General features: G+C 35.0%; 1 protein-coding gene across 1 annotated transcript in view; it reads left to right on the top strand.

The window, feature by feature from the left end:
* The window catches only part of LOC149806895 (regulating synaptic membrane exocytosis protein 2-like), a 228,986-nt gene that overhangs the window by 146,994 nt on the left and 54,262 nt on the right, over positions 1–27,730 (top strand). The window contains exons 4-12 of the mRNA XM_089959250.1: positions 370–586; positions 2,500–2,661; positions 3,883–4,957; positions 9,228–9,296; positions 13,859–13,975; positions 15,723–15,843; positions 16,313–16,365; positions 18,321–18,403; positions 22,726–22,907. Coding sequence (XP_089815376.1) covers positions 370–586; positions 2,500–2,661; positions 3,883–4,957; positions 9,228–9,296; positions 13,859–13,975; positions 15,723–15,843; positions 16,313–16,365; positions 18,321–18,403; positions 22,726–22,907 — 2,079 coding nt within the window. The remainder of the gene's footprint in view (positions 1–369; positions 587–2,499; positions 2,662–3,882; positions 4,958–9,227; positions 9,297–13,858; positions 13,976–15,722; positions 15,844–16,312; positions 16,366–18,320; positions 18,404–22,725; positions 22,908–27,730) is intronic.

Raw genomic sequence — 27,730 nt, 5'->3', positions numbered from 1 at the left:
CAGGGACTATACTGTTCACTCCACGTGTGCTTTCAGGAAAACAGGGTAGTCCCAAGCCTGTCATTAGACGACAGATCAGGATTCTGTGTGTTGTGTGTTGTGTGTGTGTGTGTGATTTTGATTTTTAACGTAGCTTTAACAATTTTTTTTCAGTCATATCGACGGACAGTGAATATGGTGGAGATAGGTAAACTGTATGTTTTTGATGTTGTTGAAAGCGCGCGAAGTAGCTGCTATTTTGATACTGGTTTTCTGAGGAATTGCTGTTTTGAAAATAAATGGAGGAGCTAGACGGCAATTACATACATTTTTGTTCATAAACTGGACAAATTGAGTATGAAATGATAATATTATACAATTTTATTGCAGAACACTAGCCGAAGAACTACTGCATTTCCAGGAGCAGGTAAAAAGACAAGAAAGTCTTAAAGGGAAGTTTAAACATTTGGATTTGCGGCTGTGCAGACTGTGTTACAAAACTAAATTTGCAGATGGCATTGGCAAGGCATGTTACGAATGTCACAAACGAGTGTGTAATAGGTGCGGATCGTATTTAAGACCCGAATGGAATCCAAAGAAAAATAGAGTAATTTTCTCTTTTATTCAATTCGTTAGAGAAACAATAGACATTCATTTCTCATATCAATACACTAACAATAAACTTAATTATTGGAAATGGCAAGAAAAACAAAATCATATAATTGATGATCAAAATAATTTTCTACGCTGTGCATCAAACGATATCTGCATGATGTTTTAGATTTCTTGCAAGACTTACCACCAGTCATCTGGACCTTCCAAAACTTTCAAAGTGTTATGCTTTGATCTTGATAGGTATACTACATATTATAATAAAATTACAGTAAACGAATGAACTAAACTGTGTACCGAAATGAAGCTTTGTCCATTCGTTTGTTATTCCTTCAAACTTTAAGCAGGTACATCGCAATTCTATACGACACCAGGTTTTATTTTTTGAAAATTTTGTGGCTCATCTTTAAGTGAAGGTTTAGATCCCCACCCCTAACCAATTGAGAGAAATATCAAGACCAATGCTCTAAGCAGATTGGCTGCTGTCAGTAACAAGCCTTACCAGGCGAAATGTATGTATTGTTCACGTTTTCAGAGGTGCTTTACAGTCTGTGCCTTGTATACTTGCTAATATGTTCAGATGGCGTAAGTCCCTTATCACTATAGCACCTTATTTGTTTCATTCGCGATGAGGGATAAAAATTGGTCCGAGGCTGTTGTTATTTGTCACAGTGACGATTCCACGGCATCTCTTGTACAAGTCCATTTTCTATCGTTTAGGATTGAGCGAAGCGGCCCCTGTTATTTTCAAACATAAACATGACAATTCAAGGCGATCCTTGCTGCCCACCTGTTTAGCATTGTGCGTTTCAGTAAAAATGCGATTCTCAATGCCACGGCTGATGATAACAAGTGATGCATACCTGTCTTCAAAACAAATCAATAGGCTGCATCTGTGTAAATTGGCTGTTGCTGCTGAACGAATAATATTCGGGAACAATGATGTCTGACTCTTGATGTAATTTATATGGAATGGAGTATGAGCACTAATAAGTGTCATCATTTTAGATGAAACATACAGCTTGTTATGCATATTTAATTTGAATTATTTGATTGACTTTTGTCCATAATTGAGTGTAGGGTTGCTTATAGTAAAACTATTGTTTGGAATTATAAATGCTCTTTGGCATACCTGACATATCTTTCTCTGTAAGTACATATTATATAGCTAATATTTGTCTAAGATTGTAGATCATATATTAAGATAATTATCACATGTATGTAAACATATTTGTTGCCTTGTGACCTTGGAAGTTTCTAGAAGTGATCTTGTTGATGAATTTGATGTGGAAATGACCCTAATTGTGGTTTTATCATTGTGTCTTAGTCTTTTGTATTAGGATTGCATATATTAGAATTATTAATTCATATCTTTAGCTTCAGATTTAAATTGTGAAGAATTTTTAATTTAAATTATTCATTGGAATTAAAATTGCTCTTTGACTTCCAGACTATCACTATTTTGTTAGTATTATGAATTTATTTCAAAACATTTTGATTATACCATAGAGATACATCAAGACAGCAAGCATGTCAACTCTGGTCCAGGCAAATGAAGATTGGAGTTAATTTGGAACACCACTGTAACTCAATCTGAATACTCAGGACTTGTGAAACTTGTGATAGATCTTTTAGGACTATTTGAGATTTAATTCCCAATACTGTAAGATATTTTAAAATGTTCACTTTGTATTCCATGGAAATAAATTATTTGTTGAATTTTACTAAACTGGTTTAGATCTTTCTTGGTTATTGTACTTAAGACCACAGAAACTTAATACTGTAGCAGAGTCAAACACTACGGTTAATCCCAATAGGCAGTACTTGATTGTTTAAAACAATGTATCTTCGTTCACAGGGATATGATTATTTCCTTTGAGCCACCCACCCCTTTTTGTCTTTTTCTAGACTGTAAAAGGTAAGTGGATCTGCAACATGTGTTTGATGAAACGTGATTTACTGGCCAAGACAGGAACTTGGTATCACGGTCCGAACGCCCAGCCCTCCATCAACAGTCATTCATTCTGCAAGAAACTTAGTTTCTCGGAGATAGAATCGTCAGAAAATGACGTGAGTATTGTCTGCTTTTTTCCTCGACTTACAGGAATCGTGATTTTAGTCATTCTACCTTAAACATCTTACTTTACAACTTCATATGCAAGCGCTCATTTTGGGTGGTACTGGTGATGTATTTCTCCGTCATAAATAAGCATTGAAATGGACAATATGTAGCTAGAATGGGAAATTAAATTTGTACATGACATTTGCATTCGTTCAAGTGATGTCCAATCCATTTATTATGTTCCCAAAGGAAATCTATCCTTGAGTTTAGAGTCATGGATCAATATATTTAGCGTTCATTCGAGATACATTGCAACTATCAGTCACTTATTATCACTCTGCCACGTGTTAGCTTTTTGTACGAATATACTGGAAAGTTCGCTAGCGAACATTTATTTTTACGGGACAGTCAACACTTTCCATATTTTTTGGCATGCTCCCAGATGATTTCAGGTCAATGCGTTAGTAAAAAAAAAGCCTAGACTTAGGAAACAAAAAAAAATATACAAAGTAATAAAAAGAGATCTTGGTAGCGATACAAATTTTTTACTGTAAATTACTGCATGAAGAGATGAAATTCTTTATTTCAGATCTTTGTTTTAAAAGCGTCATCTTGTTTGCACGCTGAATTACATGAACGAAGAAGTGCTTTCATAAGTATTGGTTTGTATTGAATGAAATTAGACAACCTTAGAAAAGTCTGCAAATTGAAGTTGTTCCTATGTGCACACAATTATTCAGCCGGTGTAGAATTTCCTTGTTTGATATCCCACTCCTCAGTCATATAGTAAACGAGGTAATTGAAAGTTTGTTTCCCGTTACATTGTTGGAACGACTTTCAGTTATTGACACAGATGGGAAGAAAACAAATCACCCAACACGTACAAGATTAATATTTATTTAAAAATCGAAAAATGTTATCATCTTCCATCTTTATGCATTAATTACTTTTTTAATAAACAGGTCAGGAGCACACCGTTCGAAAGGATAAAGCTTGCTGCAGAATTAGAATAGATCTTGACCTTAGATTCAGTTTTATCCAATCAAACTTATTGATGTTACCAAAGTGAAATAATTTCAAAACGTTTAATGATGAAACATCAGGTAAACAAGCGTAATATTTCCATGAATTTTAGGCCTGATCTTTACAGTGTCATTTAGGTTGCGTTGGGGACGGCATTCCTTTTTTATGTTTTCAGGGTACTTTGATCATGGATTTTTTAATTTTAGGGAACGGGTACCGACGCTACTTTCAGCGAGGGGACCCAGACTCAAGCGCTCACTGACTATGACTATCCTAGACTCGATCAAGGACTCCGGAATCCCAGGTCACCTGGCAAACGGTCAAGGAGATATCATTCATATGACGAGAGGGATCCTATTGAACCTGACGAAGACTTAGAAATAGATGATGAACAATTTCACAAAGAAAGGCAAATTTGTAGGAGACAAAGATACAGCAGGAAAAGCCGTAGGAGTCGAACGAGTACCAATTCGTATTCAGAAAAGGACATAGATTCTTTTGGTGTGAAAGAGGCTGCGGTCAAGGTTGTGTTGAAGTACCCGAATGAAGAAAGTTTCTGGCTTTCATATCCTGATTCCAAAGTTGAAAATCAAAATGTTCTATATTTGTCCAGTGACAGTGTGCCTTTATTCACTGAGAGTTCTGCCTCAGATAGTCGCCGTGTTTCATGGGAATCTACATGTACAGAGAGTAGTGGTCAACGGCGGGGTTCCAGAGAAGACGATGAGGTATATTCAGATGAAAGCAGGCGTGGAAGACAAGTCTGTGATCTTAATGTGAGTGAAATCAAAAGACAAGATGCTTTGTACTTTAGTAGTTCATCCAGTATTTTATCTGATACAAAATGTTCAGATATTCAAGGACATTCTTCGCCGAGTCCAGTTTCAAATGTTTCCAGATTAGATACATCTCCGCCCAGAGCTTCCGCGTCTCGTATAAACAATGATGAGAAAATGTCGAAACCGAAGTTTCTAACACATCAGTCGCGTTTCGATGATGTTCGAGAAAATTCACACGCTCAGATAAACAGTTTATCGCCAGATATTGCCTTAAGTTGTCATCAACATCGTAGACGACGTAGATCACCTAAAATCCCTTCCGAAGCAATGTGTCAAAAAAGAGAAAGAGAACGTCGTTTACAGTATCATGCTAGTCAGAACTACAATAATACATTGAGAGCGCAAATGGAACGGCAAGAATTGGGAGTGAATAGTCATAGCAGACGGATGACTTTGTCACATTGCGAAAATATACAGCTTCATTCCATGGAGAGAAGAACGAGTAAGAGTAAAAGAGAGAGAGATTGTGTGTGTCCATTTCGGAATTCATATAATGTAATACGTGTTTTAATAGCGTTTATGTTAAATACTTCATGATGTTGCAGATTGGCAAATGAGTTAGCTCTTCCATTTTAGATATCAGTGAACTGTTTAACATAATTGATTTGCCAACTTTGCTAGCATGTCTTATGCTAATGAGTATGCTTCAACGTCGAGATAAAATAGTTGAGCAAACTGCTTCCATTTCCTGTGAATGAATACTTAGCATTGACCGTATTATGTTGAAAATTTGGATATACAATATGTCATAGTGATTATATATGTAATACATCGGCAAATGATAACATTTGCATGTACTTCCAGCACAGATCAGAGGCATACGGAAGCCTGCGAGACATTTCAAAATAATTTCTGACACAGCATTGCGTATATATATATATATATATATATATATATATATATATATATATATATATATATATATATATATATATATATATATATATATGTTTATTTAACCGATAATTCACTACATAGATGTTAAAAACGTTAAAATTAAAATAAAAAATGTAAAAAAACGCATTTTTTTCTCAATAAATAAAAAACGAAAAAAAAAACGTTCCAGTAGTTTTTAGGCAACACAAAAATCAATATTTTACTTACTTACACGCTACATACCAGTTTTAAAGTTTCATTAATACAAATGTATACACGCCTGGCCTACACTACCAGATATCAACACGATGTTGTAGCATATTTACGTAAAGTATCGTAGGCTAGCATCATAGATTCATTATTGATCGATATTTGTTATCTAGAGTATGACAGAGGACCGCCTGTATGGCCGATGATAAAAAAAAAATGGAAGTACCAAATATAAAAAACGCAAAAAAAATAAAAAATGTAAAAAAACGCGTTTTTCGAGGTAAAATTAAAAATGAAAAAAAAGTTTTTATCATCTATGATTCACTATGACATAATTTGTATTATGTAAGCTACCGCGTGAATTCATGAGAAATAACAGTGCATAACCTCCCAGAAATGGACAAGACGACGAAGAAAACGAATGGCGATAGAGAGCTTCCTGCGATGATGATGATAATGACGATGGTGTGGATTTTACGGTAGTTTTTGGTCGTACTGAGGCTGATGATCATGATGAGAAGAAGAAGCAGGAAGATTATGACATTATGTCAACATCGTCGTTGTCCTCCTCATCATCATCATTTTGATTATTATTATTATTATTATTATTATTATTATTATCTTCGAAATGCTTGGCTCTGACCGCAAAAACAAATTCGAAGGTAATATAATACATGAGAGTGCAATACTTTCCTATAATGAATGCCTTTTAGGCAGTACAGAAAATATATTACACTCGGACACTTAAAACTTGCATTTTATCATCTGACAAACAAATACTACAAATCGTGAAGGTTTCGGAATTTCTCTAATAAAATCCCTCCTTTTAAAATAGAAATTATGTCATAGATGATGATATTTCAAGGAAGACACTTTAATGAAATAATTTGCAATTTTTGTATCAAATGTATATATCCGTTGTGTTATGCTTTCTTTCACTTGCTGTTACAGTATCTGTAGACATTAGTTTTCGTTCACTATTGGGTGTTACAGTATCTGTAGACATTAGTTTTCGTTCACTATTGGGTGTTACAGTATCTGCAGAGATTAGTTTTCGTTCACTATTGGGTGTTACAGTGTCTGTAGAGATTAGTTTTCGTTCACTATTGAGTGTTACAGTATCTGTAGACATTAGTTTTCGTTCACTATTGGGTGTTACAGTATCTGTAGAGATTAGTTTTCGTTCACTATTGGGTGTTACAGTATCTGTAGACATTAGTTTTCGTTCACTATTGGGTGTTACAGTATCTGTAGAGATTAGTTTTCGTTCACTATTGGATGTTACAGAATCAGTCGACATTAGTTTTCGTTCACTATTGGGTGTTACAGTAGCTGTTGACATTAGTTTTCGTTCACTATTGGGTGTTACAGTAGCTGTTGACATTAGTTTTCGTTCACTATTGGGTGTTACAGTATATGTAGCATTAGTTTTCGTTCACTATTGGGTGTTACAGTATCTGTGGACATTAGTTTTAGTTCACTGTTTGGTGTTACAGTAGCTGTTGACATTAGTTTTTGTTTACTATTGGCTGTTACAGTGTAGATATTAGTTCTTATTTACTTGTTAGTGTTACAGTATACATTATTTTTCGTTCACTATTCGGTGTTACATTGTAGATATTAGTTCTTATTTACTTGTTAGTGTTACAGTATACATTAATTATCGTTCACTGTTCGGTGTTACAGTGTAGATATTAGTTCTTATTTACTTGTTAGTGTTACAGTATACATCAGTTTTCGTTCACTATTCGGTGTTACATTGTAGATATTAGTTCTTATTTACTTGTTAGTGTTACAGTATACATTAGTTTTCGTTCACTATTCGGTGTTATATTGTAGATATTAGTTCTTATTTACTTGTTAGTGTTACAGTATACATTAGTTTTCGTTCACTGTTCGGTGTTACAGTGTAGATATTAGTTCTTTTTTGCTTGTTAGTGTTACAGTATACATTAGTTTTCGTTCACTGTTGGGCGTTACAGTGTAGATATTAGTTCTTATTTACTTGTTAGTGTTACAGTATACATCAGTTTTCGTTCACTATTCGGTGTTACATTGTAGATATTAGTTCTTATTTACTTGTTAGTGTTACAGTATACATTAGTTTTCGTTCACTGTTCGGTGTTACATTGTAGATATTAGTTCTTTTTTACTTGTTAGTGTTACAGTATACATTAGTTTTCGTTCACTATTCGGTGTTACATTGTAGATATTAATTCTTATTTACTTGTTAGTGTTATAGTATACATTAGTTTTCGTTCACTGTTCGGTGTTACATTGTAGATATTAGTTCTTTTTTACTTGTTAGTGTTACAGTATACGTTAGTTTTCGTTCACTATTCGGTGTTACAGTGTAGATATTAGTTCTTATTTACTTGTTAGTGTTACAGTATGAACAGACAGTTTTCATTTGCTTGTTGAATGTTCTGTATCTGTAAATATTTTTATTCACTACCTCTAACAAATAACAACCACACATTTTTGTCGAAAAAAAAATTGCTTTCGCAAGTTTCTTATTTTGGAGTAAATATTAAATATCTACCGAATTTGAATGTTTTGTACTCCTGCTATAGATAGTTTTCCTGGCCAGATTTGAGGTGAGAAATCATAATTGCAGTGAACACTATAAAAGGAATTCAGATTGTGTGCAAATTGCCCTGTACACGAGTCATGTCAGTTTTATTATATCCTCATTTTTGCATAGATATTGTAACAGCTGGTGTTTGTCTGTCCGTGTGTCGTTCGTCCGCACGTCCGTTCGTCAAAAAGAAGTCGTTCATTTAACCATTCGTCCGTTCGTCATTCGTGTCTACTATTTACCTGAACTCCTTCTACGCCTATTATAAAAAGATTTTTAGATGACAACGAAGATTTCAAATCCTGGTTGCAGTCCACTGAGGAAGCTGGGAAAGTGGTAAAAGGTCATGTTTACATTGGTATTGTGAATGTGAGCTTCTAGCCTGAGTGCCATCTATGCAGATTGAAATGGGATGGTAATTCTGGACGTGGTATTTCAGGAGATGGTAATTCTGGATGTGATATTTCAGGAGGGTGGTAATTCTGGATGTCATATTTCAGGAGGATGGTAATTCTGGACGTGATATTTCAGGAGATGGTAATTCTGGATGTGATGTTTCAGGAGGATGGTAATTCTGGATGTCATATTTCAGGATGATGACTAGATGATAACAAAAGTCTTGGATCATGAATTCATCTATTGAGTATGGGGGGAGTGGGGTATGAGGGTAGGGGTTGGGGTGGAAATGGTGATTGAAAGTAAAACAAAACAGTGCGGATCTTGCGATGGTTTCCATCAGTACTTGAACAAATATTTTGCCTGTAGAAGTTTCTATCCAAGCAGAAATATACTGGCGTCTTTGGAGTGGGGATTATGTGGTTCTGCTAGTCCGTACCTAACAATGCGAGCAACTGGCTCTACGGCATTCAAGCTGGATACTTTATTGGTATTTTCCTTATAAAACAGCTTTAGAATTTTTATTTGCCAAAAATAGAAGAGTGAGAACACTTCTTTCAGTTTTGAAATTAAACATAACTTACAAAGTACGGGGATATGTAGCTATGCAGTACTTTGTGTTTTGTTTGCTTTTTTGTTGTTTTCTTTGCAGGTAGTGGCAACGTCACGAATCCAAGACAGGTCATTCTTCATCGAGATAAAAGTGATAAAAGTCAACGAAGTAAGTTGATACTTAGTATATTTAGTTAGAGATCACTAGTTATACAAAAGTATACATGTACAGACTCTGTATAGCAATTACTGTTGCGTCCGTAGATGCACATTTGTCTTTCAAATACGTTTCCCGGTCACATGAACGTTTAGGCTATAAGCCTGCAACCTCCCGAATCCAGCCATACTAAACAGACGAAAATGTGTCTTTCTGTCTATCTCATTTTGACAAAGGTCAATGATTCTTGCAGATTCCCTCCCCTTGCCACCACCAGTTGTCGCTAGTTTTAAGCTTTGCTTCTGCACTGTCAATTTTGTACGTGATGCCTCCCAGCTACGCATGCCAATGTCAGTGTCAAAATTAGCCACCCACCCAGGAATTCGGAATTTTTTGTTGTTGTATTAATCTTTCCTCTTTATGTTGTATACATATTTTTTACAAATGTTTTGGGCGAATGAATCACATTCGTGGACTTCGTCCACTTCTACCACGTGTATAACACGCTTTCGTTAACGCATGTTGTCATTCACGGTTTATCGCGTTACTGCCTATTGTCGCTTACTCTGTTAGTAATGGATGTTGTAAAAGGGACTTCTTAACATGCTGAATTGTTAATTATGTTGTCTCTCTCTCTCTCTCTCTCTCTCTCTCTCTCTCTCTCTCTCGTCGATTATTAAAACATGTCGACCAAGTGAATTAAATGCCAGACATTTAGGGCAAAGGAAGATACACTCAAGCGAGTCTTATTTAGGATGTATTAAATGTACTATATCTCTACCAAGCATCATGTGCGCTCGGTGGTCGAATGAAGTCTGCACTGCAGTATTGAAGAAAGCATCGAAAGGAAAAGACAAAATAAACAGATCTCGCAAATATAACGTCGATATCTTAAGCCTACATCCGGAATCAGCATCTCTTGTGAGCATTAAACCCTCAGCTAAAGTTACTTTAGCGAAAATGGGGGGAAGAAAACGTTGATATTTTGCAATCTACCGTCTTTGAACAGTTAGTTGCGTTGTATGGTTCAGTAGACAAAGACACAGTTATTAAATTCAGATAAACCTTTTACCCTTTTTTTCTATCACTTGCTAGAACAGGTTAAATAATGTCCAATGCGTGTGATGTCACATTGTTTGATACAGTGCACAGTATCGGTTTGAGTTGGCCTAAACAACACAGTGCCAGTGTTTACGTTGAAATTGCACATCACAACAAAACCATTACATTGTTGCGATACTTTTGTGAAAAGAAGATTACTGGATACAGAAATACACATATTTATTGTAATGTATTTGTGATTGGATTCGTGCAGTATTTGGTTTGGAACATTAGATTGTACAGAAGATGTAAACAATCTCTTTTTAAGTCGGACTTGCATCACATTTTTGCCGCGTAATTATGCTGAATTGGGTAAAGTTTTGTTAGTTGGGGAGACCGGCTTATGTCTATATTCTTCTGTGAACAAAGGTAAATTTATTTACTTCAGTAAGTTCACATTTAAACCAAGCTTGTATATAGGGTGGATTCCACGCTACAGATATACCGCCCCTCTATCCCCACCCCCACCCTCTCGATCATCTGAGCAATACCGTAGTTTTACTTGCTGTATTTGTTCTTGTCTTGGGGGTTTTGCCCTTTTTAATGCTATGATGTGTTTTACATAACGTAACAAATACCTGGTTTGATAAATTGGCAATATTGAAATAGAAGAGAGTATTTTCCCGAATTCCCTTTCGCGAGTCAACTAAAATAATGGCGGCCAACAATTTTCAACGATAACAAAATATTCGAGAAGGCGGGTTTAAAAAGGTTTTCCCACGATCGCAGCCAATCAGTAAAGAGAACACTGCACAATAATTTCATGGGCTTATCAGGACCAATCAGAATTACATAAAGTGATATGTTCATATAAAACTGCACACTCTATGGACAAAGAGTACCGACTATGTGATAAAATGGTTTATGGCATGATCCCGTTTGGCTCGCTATAGGGGTCAAACTGAAGACGTCTGCAGGCATGCAGCTCAGGAACTGGCCCTCCAACTCTCCTCCGAACCAGCAGAGGCTTTTAAATCCAATCCGCCCCTACCACAGCGGAGGAACGAGAGGCGGGCCAGTTAAAAGTGATCTTTTCAGTCAAACTTTCGATTCAGATTCCATAATTCCGGGAGGCATCAACCTAGCCAGTTTAACAAGCAACCTTACAAGGGAGGGAATAAACTTTGTTTCTCCACCACCAAGCCTGCTAATTGGGAAGGTTCACCTGAGAACCCCACCCCCAGACGACCTACCAGTGGAAGCCCGACTCCTGAAATTCCAGTCTCATTGGATCACTCTATTTCCTCAGAACGAATAGATGATCAAGGACATTTCGGAGGGGCTTCGAATTTCATTATCCAACTTCTTTCTTCCTCCCCCCTTTCCAAAGATAACGTCAGACTGACAAAATGGCGCTTCTTTTTAGAACACCAGATAGGTCTCTCATCGATAGACGGTTGGTTGGGATTGTACGAAAATCACAATATCAGGGGTTTCATTCCAGGCTTTCTCTTATCCTGGAGGAGAATGGCAACTTGAGGCTGATCATCGACCAGAGTCTTCTCAACCAATACATTATACCACCGAAATTCAAGATGGTGACGGCGAGATCGATGAGTCTTTCCATCACAAGGGATTAGTATACGGTCAGTCTCAGTTTGAAAGACTCATACGTTCCCATTCACTCCGCTCATTGGAATTATTTTACGTTTTCTTAACGCAACAAGATTTATCAGCATAAAGTCTTATCCTTTGACCTAAAAATCAGCCACTTGATTGCATCGATATCTTGTTAATGTACAGCGACTGATACGTACTTGGACGACATCCTCCAAAAAGATATGGTAAGTTATATTCTCCTCAGAGGCAGAAACAATTTCCTGTCACTTTTGAATCATAGGTTTTCTAGTGAGCTGGGTCAAGTTCGATCTTCATCCCTCTAAGCGTTATGTCCATCGGGGTATGGAGTTTCTCACCATCCTCTATTTGGTGCAGCTTCCTCGTGTTCACGTAGTTCCGATCATTTAACTGGTCAAGTCCGTTTCCAACAAGGCTTGGATTTGAGCGAGAGAGTTCTTGCAGCTCCTTTGATTATGATTATGAACGCATGTCGGACTTGATACCGCGTGCGTGTCCTTTAATGTGCCCCTTATAGATGACCTTGATGGACTAATGGAACCCGTTTTCAAGGCCTCTCGATTAAAACCTCGTGATCACCCACGAGATACAATATTTTCTGATTCAATGGCGCATCGCAGGTTGACTCATACCAAGGATATCACTTGAGAATCCCCAAGCGGAAATAACAGTATATACCAACGCCACTGCGAACCGTTGGGGTGTCCACCTGTTAAGGGACTTCCCTACTACCTGCGGCATGTGGGAGTCAGGGGATCAGCTTTTTCACATAAACCCTATCGAAATGAAGGATGTCATCAACGCGTTTGAACGAAACCGTTTCGGTCTGAGACATAATATCAGCTGTTGGATGGCATGCGTAGTCCTCTCCAATTTTATCTCAGAGATTTATCTTCACCGAGACAAACTTTGAATCTAGTAGGTCTGTAGCGGCAGCCCAAATGACCATCAGACGCAATTTAAATTCAACACAGCTTATTACCTTCGTTGGATTCGGCTGGGAAAATTTTAAAGTAAACTGTGTTTCCTGGAGAATACTTAACCCGATCACATTAATAAAAATCCCTCCCAACCACTTCACCATTTCCGCATCCTCGTTGGTATATCGCTCAGCTTAAAAATTAGCGACTCCGTGCGAAGATGAAGATGACGAAGAACCATCCTCGGTTTTCACAAACCTTCCTGACCGCAGGAAAATGGATACTGCATCACTACTCATGCAAATGAAACTTTCAGCAAAGTATACCCATGTTTTGACATGTGTTGAAATGGGTGCCAAGATAATTAAACGTATGATAGATGGGGTGGGGTGGGGGTAATATTTGAAAGGATTGGATGACGTGAAAAGACAAGTGTCATATTCAGGTCAAGTGTTGATCAATTGATAAAGATATATAACAGTATGTGAAATTACCATTATAGTATTCTTATCTGATTGGTCAAACTGCAGAGATATTTTCCTCTTTTACAGCAACATTTTTTGTATTAACTATAAATTGTTATCTAAATATATTTTATCTTATATATACACCTAAAATATATTATAATCACTGAAAGCGCTCATTCTTTATATCAATCAAGATAGTATTTTCGTCGCAAAGAGGTCAACTTGTTTGGAGATAATCTGCGTTGTTATTGATTTGCCATAAATTTGCATGTTTTGTTTTTATCTGGTACTCATGAAACGGTGAGACTGCAAGTTTAAATATTTACTCTGTCTCAGATGCTCACTCTTTTGTGTGATATACGAGGCTTAGGCCACCATATAAGCCTTTAGGCCACCATATAAGCCTTTAGGCCACTATATAAGCCTTTAGGGCACTATATAAGCTTTAAACTCAGGAAATGTTGAGATGATGAAGAATTGAAAAGTTGTCCACATTTTCTTTCTCCAGCTGCTGGTTTGGGCATGCGCGTTGTGGGTGGCAAGATTGGCTCTGATGGATTAACAGGAGCATATGTAACCATGGTGATGAAAAATGGTCCTGCTGATACGCAGGGCATTCGATCAGGTAGGACATGAGTACTACATAGTCTATTACTAAATACTAGTCCATGATATTATATTTTTATCTCTTAAGTCAGCTGTGTAATTGGAAGTTTGTAACACTATGCCGATTTAAATAAGTTTCTAAAATGAGTAATTTGTTGTTAAAAAGTTGGTCGAAATATTATCCAGCTCTTAAGAATCAGTGGGGATAAAATTATACCATTAAAAGGTTTGGGATTTAGGAACACTATTCAGCTGTATATTATAAGCCGATGCTTCCTTTTCCCAAAGGTATGTTAATGAAATGCAGTAATGTTTTATCTCACTCGAAATCTGATATTCTCAACTTTTTTCAGGCTGCTTAGTATAGGAAAGGGAAGCGTTTGCAAATCTGTATATACCATAGTTATGATAAAGCTTACCACGCGCGCCATAACGCAATGGTATGTTTCATATAATAACCAAAGTAAATACAATGCATATGTACAGTAACAATCCAATAACACCGATTATTTGGACGCTATTCACGCTTTTAATGGACAACTCGGATGATAAAGCAAACAGTATGTCCCTCATATCAGTCATTCGACAATGAACTTTGAGAATGCTGATTTTTTTTAAACGCACTATAGCCATAAGGTAAGCAGAGATGGTCACCTGGAGTTATTTCCTGTTTAACAAGTGTGGACAATATCTGAATCGACCGTATTATAAATCTAGTTTCAAGCAAAATGAATAAATCCCCCCACCCCGAGTACTGCCATATCAAAACTATCCTGAATCCCAATGAAGACTTAAGTATCTAGAATCTAGTGTTATGATAAGGGTTATATCATAACCGTCTTCTCATTTCTTGCTATAAGGGATTACTCATAAGTTAAGAAATGTCCTTGCCCATGGAGAGAGAGAGAGAGAGAGAGAGAGAGAGAGAGAGAGAGAGAGAGAGAGAGAGAAGAAGAAGAAGAAGAAAGAGTTCCGGCTTTCTTAATAAGGGTGTCACCCATAATGGTGTCGATACGGATACATCTTGGAGAATGAGGTACGGAATCGCTGTAAGGAAAAAAACAGAGCTGTTCTGACTCGTGGAACGAACATTTCTATTTAAATTATATATATATATATATATATATATATATATATATATATATATATATATATATATATATATATATATATATAATTCTACATTCTAGAGTTACATCTATAAAGCCTTTATATTTCAAATGCACGAAATACATATACGATTAATTTCTGCCTTTTAGAATGTAATACAGATAGTTCTGCCTTTGAGAATGGTATACAGATAGTTTTGCCTTTTAGAATGTAATACAGTTTGTTAAATCTCGATTAACTTCATGATAGCCAGTGAGTATAAAATTAAATAGTTGCGATTAATGCAACAATCATTTTGAAAAAATGCATTTTACTAAATTTAAAATAGAATACGAATTTAGAATAGGTTACTAAACATAACTAATTATTACTTAAGGAATATTTTATTTCCAAATTAAATCTAAACAAGAAGTTGGTAGCGAATTCTTCTTTTCCAATAATACATACCACAAATACATAAGTTTGTAATATTTAAGTTTGTAATAGTTTCCTTTAGTTAGCCTTAGGTGTGAAGATAATATTATGTACACACCAATTTGTGCTCTAATTGTCCCCACCTCCGTTGTCTGATTATCCAATTATTAAATGTCATTTGTATTCACCAGCAGTATGTTGTTCATACACTTGAACATTTTATATATCCACTGATATTGCAGGGGACCAAGTTGTTCAGTGGGATGGTAGGTCTCTAAATGATGTAACGTTTGAAGAAGTGAATGAAATCAAGAATCAATCTGGTAGCATCGTTCAAATCCTGGTGTTTCGCCATCAAAATGAGTAAGCTTATTTTACATGTATTCTTTTCAAAAGTGTTCTTTCATGGATCGTTTCCGACCGCTATAAATTTGGCCGGTTAGAACACAATACAGATCTTTACGTTATTCTCTGTACAAACAGCTCACAGTTCTTGTTACGTGAACATCTTGACTTGGCTCTTTCACATAAAATACCGTTTCAAATATGTGATGATCGTATCTATATGCTGACAAACAAGGCATCTGAAGAGGAAACTGCATTTTAAATCTATGTTGAAAGGTCTAGTTAAATCGTAATAATAATATTAATTAAGAAATATCCAAGATCATATAACGTATGTTCTGTTTACAAAGTTTGCAAACTCTTAATTCAGATAATATAGTACATGTAATTTGTTTACGCTGTCCCCTCTCCTTTCATTATTTTTTTTAAAGTACTGTTTCTGTTATGTCTGTTCTTATCTTCTCAGTTTTAATTTCCGATTTTCCAGAATTGTTCAAGTAAACCAGGAGAGAACAAAATATCCAGTTATTATTAGTTCTGGTAAGTAGACAGGTATATATAGTAATTCAGTCTTCTACTTGAAATAATAGAAGGTAAATATTAATTTCTAAAACATTATTGGTTTTTTGGTAAGGTTGCAGTTGTAACATAGTATCTCTAAAATGTGAAAATTGCTGATATAAAAAGGAAGATAGCAATTATTTGATCATTGTCACCAATATTCTCCAAACGTCGTCTCACATTGAGCTGTTATATTATCATGCATAAGATGCTCTGACAATAAGGGGTTTTTGTGAGACGCAAAGGTAGTAGAAAGGGGCCAAAATACTCTGTGAGATGCAAAGGTAGTAGGAAGGGGCCAAACTACTCTATGAAAATAAGGGGTTTTGTGAGATACAAATGTAGCAGAAAGGGGTCAAAATACTCTATAAACATAAGGGGTTTTTGTGAGATGCAAAGATACTAGAAAGGGTCCAAAATAGGTATATGAAAATAAGAGGTTTTGTTAGACGCAAAGGTAGCAGCAAGGGACCAAAATAGTCCTATAAAAATAATGGGGTTTTGAAAGACGAATAAGTAGTAGAACGGGACCGAAACAGCTCCATATGAAAAAAGTGGGTTTGTAAAACCCAAAGGTATTAGAAAGGGGCCAGATAGTCCTATGAAAAAAGGGGCTTTTTAAGACGCAAAGGTAGTATGAAAATAAAGGGTTTTGTAAAAGGCAAATGTAGTAGAAAAGGGCCAAATAGCTGTATGAAAAAGGGGGTTTTGTGACACGCAAATGTAGTAGAACGGGGCCAAAATAGCTCTATATGAAAATAAGTGGGTTTTATAAGACGCAAAAGTAGTAGAAAGGGGCCAAATAGCTCTATGAAAATAAAGGGATTTTGTAAATTGTAAAGATAGTAGAAAGGGGCCAAATAGCTGTATGAAAATAAGGGGATTTGTGAGACGCAAAGCTAGTAGAAAGGGGCCAAAATAGCTCTTTAAAAATAATGAGGTTTTGTAAGACGCAAAGTTAACAGAAAGAAGCCAAAATAGCCTTATGAAAATAATGGTGTGTTGTGAGGATCAAAGGTTGATTAAAGGGGCAAAAATAGCTGTATGACAATAATGGGTGTTTTGTAAGACGCAAAGGTAGTTCAAAGGAACCAAAAAACTCTACGAAAGTAATGGGGTTTTGTTAAATGCCAAGGTAACAGAAAGTGACCATTATAGCTATATGACGATAATGAAGTTTTTGTTAGATGCAACATAGAAATGGACCAAAATAGTTCCGTGATTAACACAAATTGTACCGCTGGAAACTTTTTCGTTCTCGAGAAAAGAGCTTTTACTCAAAGATAAAACAAGACTATTTTCAAAATAATTAAAGATGTTTTGAGTGAAGTTTAATTATTGATGACAGCCTAGTGCAAAACAATTGTAGCAAAATGAGCAAAATGAACGAAAAATAAAATATCTCATTTTGAGAAATAAAACTGAGCCACTGAAAATTTATTGCTTAAAATGATGCATATCAATTCAGAACAACACCTTACAGAACAAGATGAAAGAGAAATTAGCCGATGTAAAAAACAAATTAATATACATCTGGAAATTATAATAATCTTCTTAAACAAACACTTTCAGCATGCCTTTAGAGTCTACAATAAAGACATAGGTCTCGAAACAGGATTATATAAAAATAACCTATTTATTTGTTCTTACGCTTTAAATAGGAAACTAATTTAACTGATAATGATTGGCAAACAGATGTTTCTTCCTCTCAGAATGCCATCTACCTAGAAAGCAGTGGCGTAACGGCGTAACATAACACTTCTGCATCCCCATAAAACTTAACTCTGGGTCTCCCTCATAATAAAACGGAAATTGTGAGCCCTCATTGCCGTCCCTCCCCCCACATTGATTTTGGGGATTGCATGGGTGGTTGCAACACATATTTGATCATTTTAACGCAACTGCTTGTAAATGTCTTTCCATATCTCTTCCAGAAACTGTAGACGTTAAAGACCCTCTGCCACCAGATGGTCTGGTTTTAAACAAGCCAAAACGGCGCTTGCTTCCCAAAACACCTGTAAGTATAAAGACTTATTTGTCACATGTCTAGATCTTCCAATCTACTCCAGTGTTTATTAATGATTAGATCAAATCTCGTACATTGTAAGAATAGTCTTTATTACATTTAGCATCCTGACTATTTGATAACTTATCAGACACTTAACCACTTCTGGTTTGTACTTTCCTGTCCAATTTAATTATACCTTTGAATACAAAATCCACATTAAAACGCAAATCATTCGTTATACTAAAATCAGAAATAATAAACATATTGCCTATAGATTCTTCGTCCACACATTGTTCAATATGTTTAATAAATATTCACTCAGAACATTGCCACATTTAGACTCAGTCCACCTTTATTGTTGTACGATATTTCACATATGGTGTTATATTCCTGTACATTCCTAAAATTTATGGATTCCTTTAATTTTAAGCTATTTTGTCGAGATGTATGTAAGTTCCACTTAAAAACAATACATTTCTAAAATGTTATAATTGGGAAAATAGTTGGTTAATGGCATGGAAAACAAACAAATTTTTAATAACTATATATTCAGTAGAAGGAAATAACTGTATTGCTATATCGTACGTACGGTAGAACTTATAGTTGTGCCAATCCTTGACTATTATGTCCGGTCCATTGATGTCGATTGTGAGAAATGTAAGCTTCACATTCCTTTTGTTTTTGTAACACATGTCGATCTAAAACAGAGTTACAGTAGTTTACTAGGTTCCACGTGCTTCAGTTGGGTCTTCTACATTGCCTACACACAATAGGTCAGATTAAAAATGTCAACATTTAAGTTTTTGAAGCATCTCACATTCTTTACTATTTACTTTGTGTGCAAAACAAATATGATAATGGTCATTTACTGATATTCTTTGATTTATTACCATAAACACAACCAATTTGTGTACTTCGTGTTAATGTGAATGTTGTAGGTGAGGCAACATGATGAGATAATCCAAGTGATTCGATCGTGGTTAGCCATCTTGCATTCTTGCAACCTAAGTAGTCTACATTTAAATTCCCCATTATAATAACGTCTAGATCTTCATCTATCCCTAGTACAGTGTCAAACTTTTCTATCCAAAAGACAGGCGCATCAGGTACATATAGTGGCGTGCAGCTTAGCAATAATTTTAATATATCATCAGATAACGTCATTAATTATTTACTTTTCTACAATATTTCTTTTTTATTTGTCTATATTTTACTTGTCATTGTATAATATATTGAATGCACTAGTTCTGTACACTCGGTATGCATAGCGAATTATAGTCCAGTTTATAAAACAGACGGTTTTGACAAATTTAGAGATAAACTACTTTATATAAAACAATATTGATTATTTATTTTTAAAAATTGAAACAGAAATAAAATTAGACCTGCGGTGTGTATAATTTAGTCAAGCTTTTCCGTGGGTTGTATTAGTGACATTGTTTGAAAATTTGTAAAATGAAATTGCTTTTAATGTATAAATAGACATAAGGAAATATAAAATAATGAAAACAAAATTCTTCATGAATTATTATAAGAAAAATATAAGCTTTAAAATGCGACTTCAAAACACGCTTTAAGATGAAAATGTAAAAGTATAAACTCAAAAATAACGTTTTTAAAAATAAAAGTAACACTTTTAATCACACTGTACCGTGGATTAGGGTTGTATACTTGAACAAGAGAGATACAATTTGAAAATGCCATGGTTAGGGCTGTATACTTGAGCAAATTGGACACAGTTTTAAAATAACATAAGAGAAGACTGTGTAATTGGACAACTTAGCCACAGTTTAAAATACCTTGGTTAGGGCTGTACAATTGGACAACTTAGAAACATTTTAAAATGCCATGAGATAAGGCTGTATAATTGGACAACTTAGACACAATTTAAATATCATGAGATAAGGCTGTATAATTGGACAACTTAGACACATTTTAAAATACCATGGTTAGGGCCGTACAATTGGACAACTCAGACACATTTTAAAATGGCATGAGATAAGGCTGTATAATTGGATAACTTAGACAGTTTTAAAATACCATAAGATAATATTGTTTAATTGGACAACTCAGAATTTAAAATACCACATGAAATAAGGCTGTATAATTGGACAACTTAGACAAAGTTTCAAAATACCACAAGATAAGGCTGTATAACTGGACACCCTATACACAATTTAAATTCCATGGTTAGGACTATACACTTGGACAACTTAGGCACACTTTAAAATGCCACGATATAAGGCTGTGTAATTGGACAACTTAGGCACAATTTAAAATACTATCAAACAAGTCTGTACAGTTGGACACCCCAGACACAATTTAAAATACCATGGTTAGGACTATACAACTGGACAACTTAGACACAATTTTAAATGCCATACGATAAGGCTGTATAATTGGACAAATTAGACACAGTTTATTATGCCATGGGATAGGTCTGTAAAATTGGACGACTTAGACACAATTTAAAATGCCATGGGATAGGGATGTACTATTGGACAACTTGGACACAGTTTCAAAATACCATAAGACAGGGCTGTATAATTGGACAACTTGGATACAATTTAAAATACCAAGGTTAGGTCTGTATAACTGGACAACTTAGACACAATTTCAAAATACCATAAGATAAGGCTGTACAATTTTACACTTCTTAGACACAGTTTCTAACTACCATAAGACAAGGCTGTATAATTGGACAACTTAGACACAATTTAAAATACCATGAAATAAGACTGTACAATTGGACACCCTAGACACAATTTAAAATAACACGGTTAAGCCTGTACAATTGGACAACTAAAACAAAATTTGAAATGCCATTGTATGGGGCTATACAATTATACAAATTAGACACAATTTAAAATACCATGAAATAAGACTGTACAACTGGAAAACTTAGACACAGTTTTAAAATACCATAAGATAAGGCTGTATAATTGGACACCGTAGACACAGTTGAAAATACCATGGTTAGGACTGTACAAGTGGACAACTTAGACACAATTTAAAATACCATGAGATAAGGCTGTATAATTGGACAACTTAAACACAGTTTTAGACACCACTGCCTGTCGCTTTTGGTTTTGAATTATGTTTTCAGTTTTAGAATGTTCAGAATGTACAAATGAAACAAAGTTTTTTTTTGTTTCAGTTAATATTATTTCCTCGTGGACAATGTTTCATATACTGATGTAGAGTTCAGTGTAAACTGGGGTTCTGTGGCAACCATTTAAATAATGAGAATAAATATTTACAGTAAATTTCTTTATTTCATATTTGTGTATGGACTGCTTTCTAATGTTGAACCTAGAAATTCTGCATGATTTCGCTCCGTACAATCGCATTCGTGCAGTAACATTGATTTAAAACATTACGTGTAATTCATATTTAAAACATTACATGTAATTCATATTTAAAACATTACATGTAATTCATATTTAAAACATTATGTGTAATTCATATTTAAAACATTACGTGTAATTCATATTTAAAACATTACGTGTAATTCATATTTAAAACATTACGTGTAATTCATATTTAAAACATTACATGTAATTCATATTTAAAACATTACATGTAATTCATATTTAAAAATGTATGGTTTCACAATTTAGTTAAGTCATAATTAATATGTTTGGAAAATTAAAATAATTGTTTCAAATGTAAAAATCATATGGGAGGCTAGAGGTTAATGCCATTTATATAAGTAAGAGTTATATGTCGTTAAATGGAACATATTTCTGCAAGTTGTAATGAACATACTACCAAGAGTTGTAATGAAAATTGCTGGTTTTATGCATTTATAATCTGATTAATGATACGGCAGACAAAAAAGGTAATCATTGCTTGAAAAATAAATATTTATGTGAAATAAACAGTGATTCATATAAAGTTCCTATATTTTAAGAACTCCTGTATTCCAATAGTCAACCTATATTTTGATGGAAAACCCTATAATTGATAGTTTTTGCCTGAAAATCGGTTTGACTTTGAGATTTCTATGGGAATGATACAGTATCAGCAGTCGTAGATTTTTGGGATGTCTATAGGATTATTAAAGTGACCATGCGTAGTAAGCTTTCACTAATATTTATGAGTGTCTGGTCCGCTAAAAATACAGTCCGACAAATCATCCCCAGAACCTGACTACTCTAAATATTGGTATTGCTGAGCATACATTTTAGCGTAACGTAAGGACTAATTATAGCTATACGAATCCACACCACTACACGTATTTCATGCCAGACTAAGGCCAGATAATAAACATATAATTCAAGCCTCTGTCACGTAGGTCAGACTATATACTCGTTTATTTCCGTATTCAGATTGAAATTAAAAGAGACGTCAAGCAGATCAACGGAAAGATATGGCTGCACATAGACTACGACACCAAATGTGCCTGCCTGGCTGTGACTCTCGTAAAAGGCGAGTCACTTCTTTCAGCGGACGGAGACGAAAGGAGAGGAATTAACCCCGTTGTTATGTTGCACCTGCTACCAAGTAGAAAGTATGAAGCTTTTATGGTTCTTTTTGTAGTTTTTCAGCATTCTGCTACCTCTTATATATATATATATATATATATATATATATATATATATATATATATATATATATATATATAGATATAGATATATATATATATATATATATATATATATATATATATATATATATATATATATATATATATATATATATATATCTTTGTGTCAGAATACCTATAAAATGGATATAGAAGTCAAACGTGAAGTTCATTTTCAAATGCTCTCATAGTACAACTTATATAGTACAAATTACATAAGTTTTGCTGGATAACCTCTCACATCAGCCATTCTTAATATTCTTCGCTGTTTTTTTTTTCCTTTCTTAAATTGTGAGACACAGTTTGGAATCTAGACAGCGCATAGCTAAATCGAGGCACTGTGAGACACAGTTTAGAATCTGGACAATAATGCTAAATCAAAGCACTGTGAGGCACTTTGGAATCTAGACAGCGCATAGCTAAATCGAGGCACTGTGAGACACAGTTTAGAATCTGGACAATAATGCTAAATCAAAGCACTGTGAGGCACTTTGGAATCTAGACAGCGCATAGCTAAATCGAGGCACTGTGAGACACAGTTTAGAATCTGGACAATAATGCTAAATCAGAGCACTGTGAGGCACTTTGGAATCTAGACAGCGCATAGCTAAATCGAGGCACTGTGAGACACAGTTTAGAATCTGGACAATAATGCTAAATCAAAGCACTGTGAGGCACTTTGGAATCTAGACAGCGCATAGCTAAATCGAGGCACTGTGAGACACAGTTTAGAATCTGGACAATAATGCTAAATCAAAGCACAGTGAGGCACTTTGGAATCTAAACAACGCATTGCTAAAGAATGAAATGAGGACATCCAATTTTCTTTATACTGATAACACATTATTTCACTTTTAACTGGTATCTTAATATCATACTGATTGTTCCAACCGAACGAACAGCGGCGGTTTTAGAGTTGTGCGGGCCCGGGAGAAACACTTAAATGTTCGGCTTCCCCCCCCCCCCCTTCCCCTTACCCAGCTTACAGGCCCGGTGTGATCGCACCTGTCGCACTTCGTTAAAGCCTCTACTGGTACAAACATCTAAAATGATTTAGTAAAATTTGAACCTGTAAGCCTATTACTTCCTTAATATTTATTACCATATTCTGAATAAATCTGAAAAAAATCAACTATTGAAAATGCATCGTCTGAACAAAATTGCATACTGAGTACATCTTCATTGATAAAGAAAGGAAATAATGTCGGTAGGATGATAACTCCTGTCTTTCAACCAAATATGAATTTAATAAATCATATTGCATTGAATTTATTTTAACACAGTTTAAATAGCCCGCAATTTATCTAATATTTATGTACTACAATTTGTATCAGTTCACACATAAGTTTCGTTCAATTTTATAAACTACCTTTTCATAGTTATTGCAAGCACCATGCAATTTCTCATCACTATTTACAACTTCAGAGACAGCAACGTATAAAACACACCAAAAAAGAAATCAGTAATAGATTGGTTTCTTCTGAAAACGATTCTGATTTTCAGTGTTTTAGCTGATGTACATAACCTTTGTCTTGGATTGTTTTAGTAAGTTTGGTAATGCATTAATTGTGCAATCGCTATATAGTTATCCTTTAGACTTGGCAGAAAGGTATTATCTGCTCAGTAAGTTTGTTTTACTCTAAAATTCAAGTATTTTGTCATGCATGAACATGAGATAATTTATCAGGATTTTACTACATAAAACCATTAATGTTGGAAGGAATAAGGAAGAAACAGATAATGAGCGACTGAAAGAAGAAACCGAACGATACACCGAATAAATGAACAATGAACGAATGAATCGATTGTAGAATGAATTTGTGATTTACTGATTAACTACTTGACTTAGAATGAATAAATTGGAATTCATTTTCTACTGCACACGAGTCATAATGGAATAAGTGATACAGAATACACAAACATAGTATAATTAATTACGCTTGTGCAATGTGCGGGGATGTGACGACTATATCAGCGCTCAGGCTGACAATTCACACTCCATGGAATGATGTACGCAGGTAAGAAAGTGGCGCGAGTAAATGCTTGCAAAGTTTGAGCATCTTCAAAATTAGAAGAATCATACAGTCTGGTAATATTTCGATATTCTTCTTTAATTATGTCAATTTGTGATTTCAGTTTAATTTCAATATGTTGTGAATTAGCAGGAGCGGCAACTCAGTTGATGAATCATCAGACTCGTAAACTAAGGGTCGCGAGTTCGGTACCGGCCTAGACCAGCCTAGGTTGAATTGTTCGGTTTCTTATTAGAAAAGGCTTTTTAGCTCCTTTTTTCTTTCGACGTAATTATTGCCATTAATATTTTGAAAATGCCCTTAAAACCAACCAAACCAAAATCATTTTATTCCCATTTTCTGGAATGTCAAAAGAAATTGTAACTTCTAAAAGTAACAAATCACATCTATTGTATCAAATATCGATATTAAAATAATACAAACATAACTGATTTAATCACACACAGAGAGACACACGCACGCACACACACACACCTAATACATTTATATACCTGAAAACACAAAAAAATCAGTGTGAGTAGCTAACACTGCAAACTGTACAGCGATCTTCTAGGAATGCAGGTGTATGTAGGTATGCGAAAATGATACGCAGATTTATGTTCTTTTTTGTTTTGTGTTATTTTATTGCATTATAGGGTCATCGACACGGATAACAGCAACGCGTATTTGCAGTTATCGTCCTGCCGGTTTCTATGAAAGTAAATAAACAAAAAATGAAAATTTTCCTCGACAAAATGGTCATAGTATCCGTAAAATGAAGTTTACGTTATAACTTGAGTTATAAATCCGATGATAGAGTTGTTTATTTGACACGATTACCATTTAAATATTAATATAATAAGAATGGATAGAGAGATAAGAAAGCTAATCACTATTCATGGTGCATTGTATCCAATAGCTTATATGAATAGACTCCCAGGAAGATTTGGTGCCTAAAAAGTGTTGAAGACTGCAGGTGCCGGAAGGATAAAACTACGAACGTATGTAAGAAAAAGCCACGAAGAATTCTTAACTTGAATCCAGGAATAATTACTTCTCAAAGAGTACCGAAACTAGCTGTCTAAGAAGTATGGGTTTGGATGCACACACAATTATAACAATGCAAAGCAGAGAAAGTGTTTGATGAGGGCAAGGCCAAAATCAACCCTGACTACAGGCATTTAACTGTTGACAAGGAGAGAAACCTCATTTACATTACAGACATAGAAGTAGCAGTGGGCTTATGTCTTACGCAAGAAACTAAAAAAAAAATAGAACGAAGTACAAGGACCTGGTCGCACTTTCACAAAATTGTTTAAATTGTTTCTTAATATTTAGATTTGTCATTATCTTGTTTATGATACTTTGGAAAGTATTGCTGTTGTAGTCGAGGCAGAAGTACAAGAGGCTGAAAAATAGTTCCTTCGTTTGAAATTATACCTAGGGAATATATTTATTCTCCGGAAATAATTTTGCTCTTCTCAAATTTGAGGAAATCCTCGGAAAGCTCATTTTATGTGAATTGAAGATATTATGACTGAATTGTACTGTTTGATGCCTGCTTAATTTGCAGTGGGAAATTGACAGCTGCCAAACAAGTACCACAGTGATATCAAAGATCTCATTTTATTGACCAGAATTTAAAAGTAATGTTTCTAAATACTGCAGATCTTGTCACACTTGTCAAATGGTAGCAAAACCCAATAAGATGATACATGTGGCTCAGTTGCAACCTATTCTAGCATTTGACGAACCATTTAGCAGAATAATGGTGGACTACGTTACGTAAGTCTTTTACATAAGAACAAGTCAGGAAAACAGTAGTTGTTGACCATACTGTGTGTGTCCACATGATTTCCAGAGGCAATTTCTTTGAGAAATATTAAACCTATTGCAAAATGTGTCCACTCTAATAAAGGTTCAAGTTTTATTTCTGGAATCTTCCAGCAAGTTATGCACGAATTCTTCTGCCTATCACACTGAAAGTCAACGAGGTTTGGAAATATTTCATCATACTTTGAAGAACATGATTCGGTCATATTGCTCGATACAGAAATGATTGGGATGAAGGTGTTCAGTTGCTGTTGTCTGCTGTTAGCGAATCAGTTCAGGACTCATTTGGGTTTTAGGACTTTTGAAATAATTTTGGACATACTCTCCGTGGACTATTGCAGTTATTAAAGGGAAACTTCTTGAAAATGAAGATAAAGTGTTATACCAAGTGATAGAGTTCCAACTCTCGCCTTAAAATCCTTTTCGGGCAAAATTGTATCGTCCTTATACAATTGAAAATAAAGTAATGACTTAAATTATATCATTATATATTTTGGTAATGGTAGCAAAGTTAATTATTCTATCAATTCAGTTGTACCTGACCTACACAGTACGGAAGTAAACCATCCGACGATATCTAACTGTAGTGTCTTTGGTTTAAGAACTCTGGAATTCAGTAATACCAAACAGTCTGGACTAGAAACTTTCACATCTACAACCACAAGAAAAGTGAGAACAAAAATAGCTAATGTGTGAATATGAGCACTTGTTTCCCGACGTTTCAACACGAGCAAATACAATATATAATAACAGTGAGATTGTAGATTCTATACCTGTGAAACATCAACCTCACTGAATGAAATCTCTCCAGCAGGAATGTTTAAGAAAAGAAATTAAATATTTACTGGAGAAGGATCTCATAGAACCAAGTAGAATTAACTGGAGTTCACCATGTATTCTTGT

The sequence above is a fragment of the Sinohyriopsis cumingii genome, chromosome 1, assembly GCF_028554795.1.
Source record: "Sinohyriopsis cumingii isolate HCF-2022 chromosome 1, ASM2855479v2, whole genome shotgun sequence".
NCBI classification, from domain to species: domain Eukaryota; kingdom Metazoa; phylum Mollusca; class Bivalvia; order Unionida; family Unionidae; genus Sinohyriopsis; species Sinohyriopsis cumingii.
This window is presented reverse-complemented; position numbering and strand designations above follow the sequence as displayed.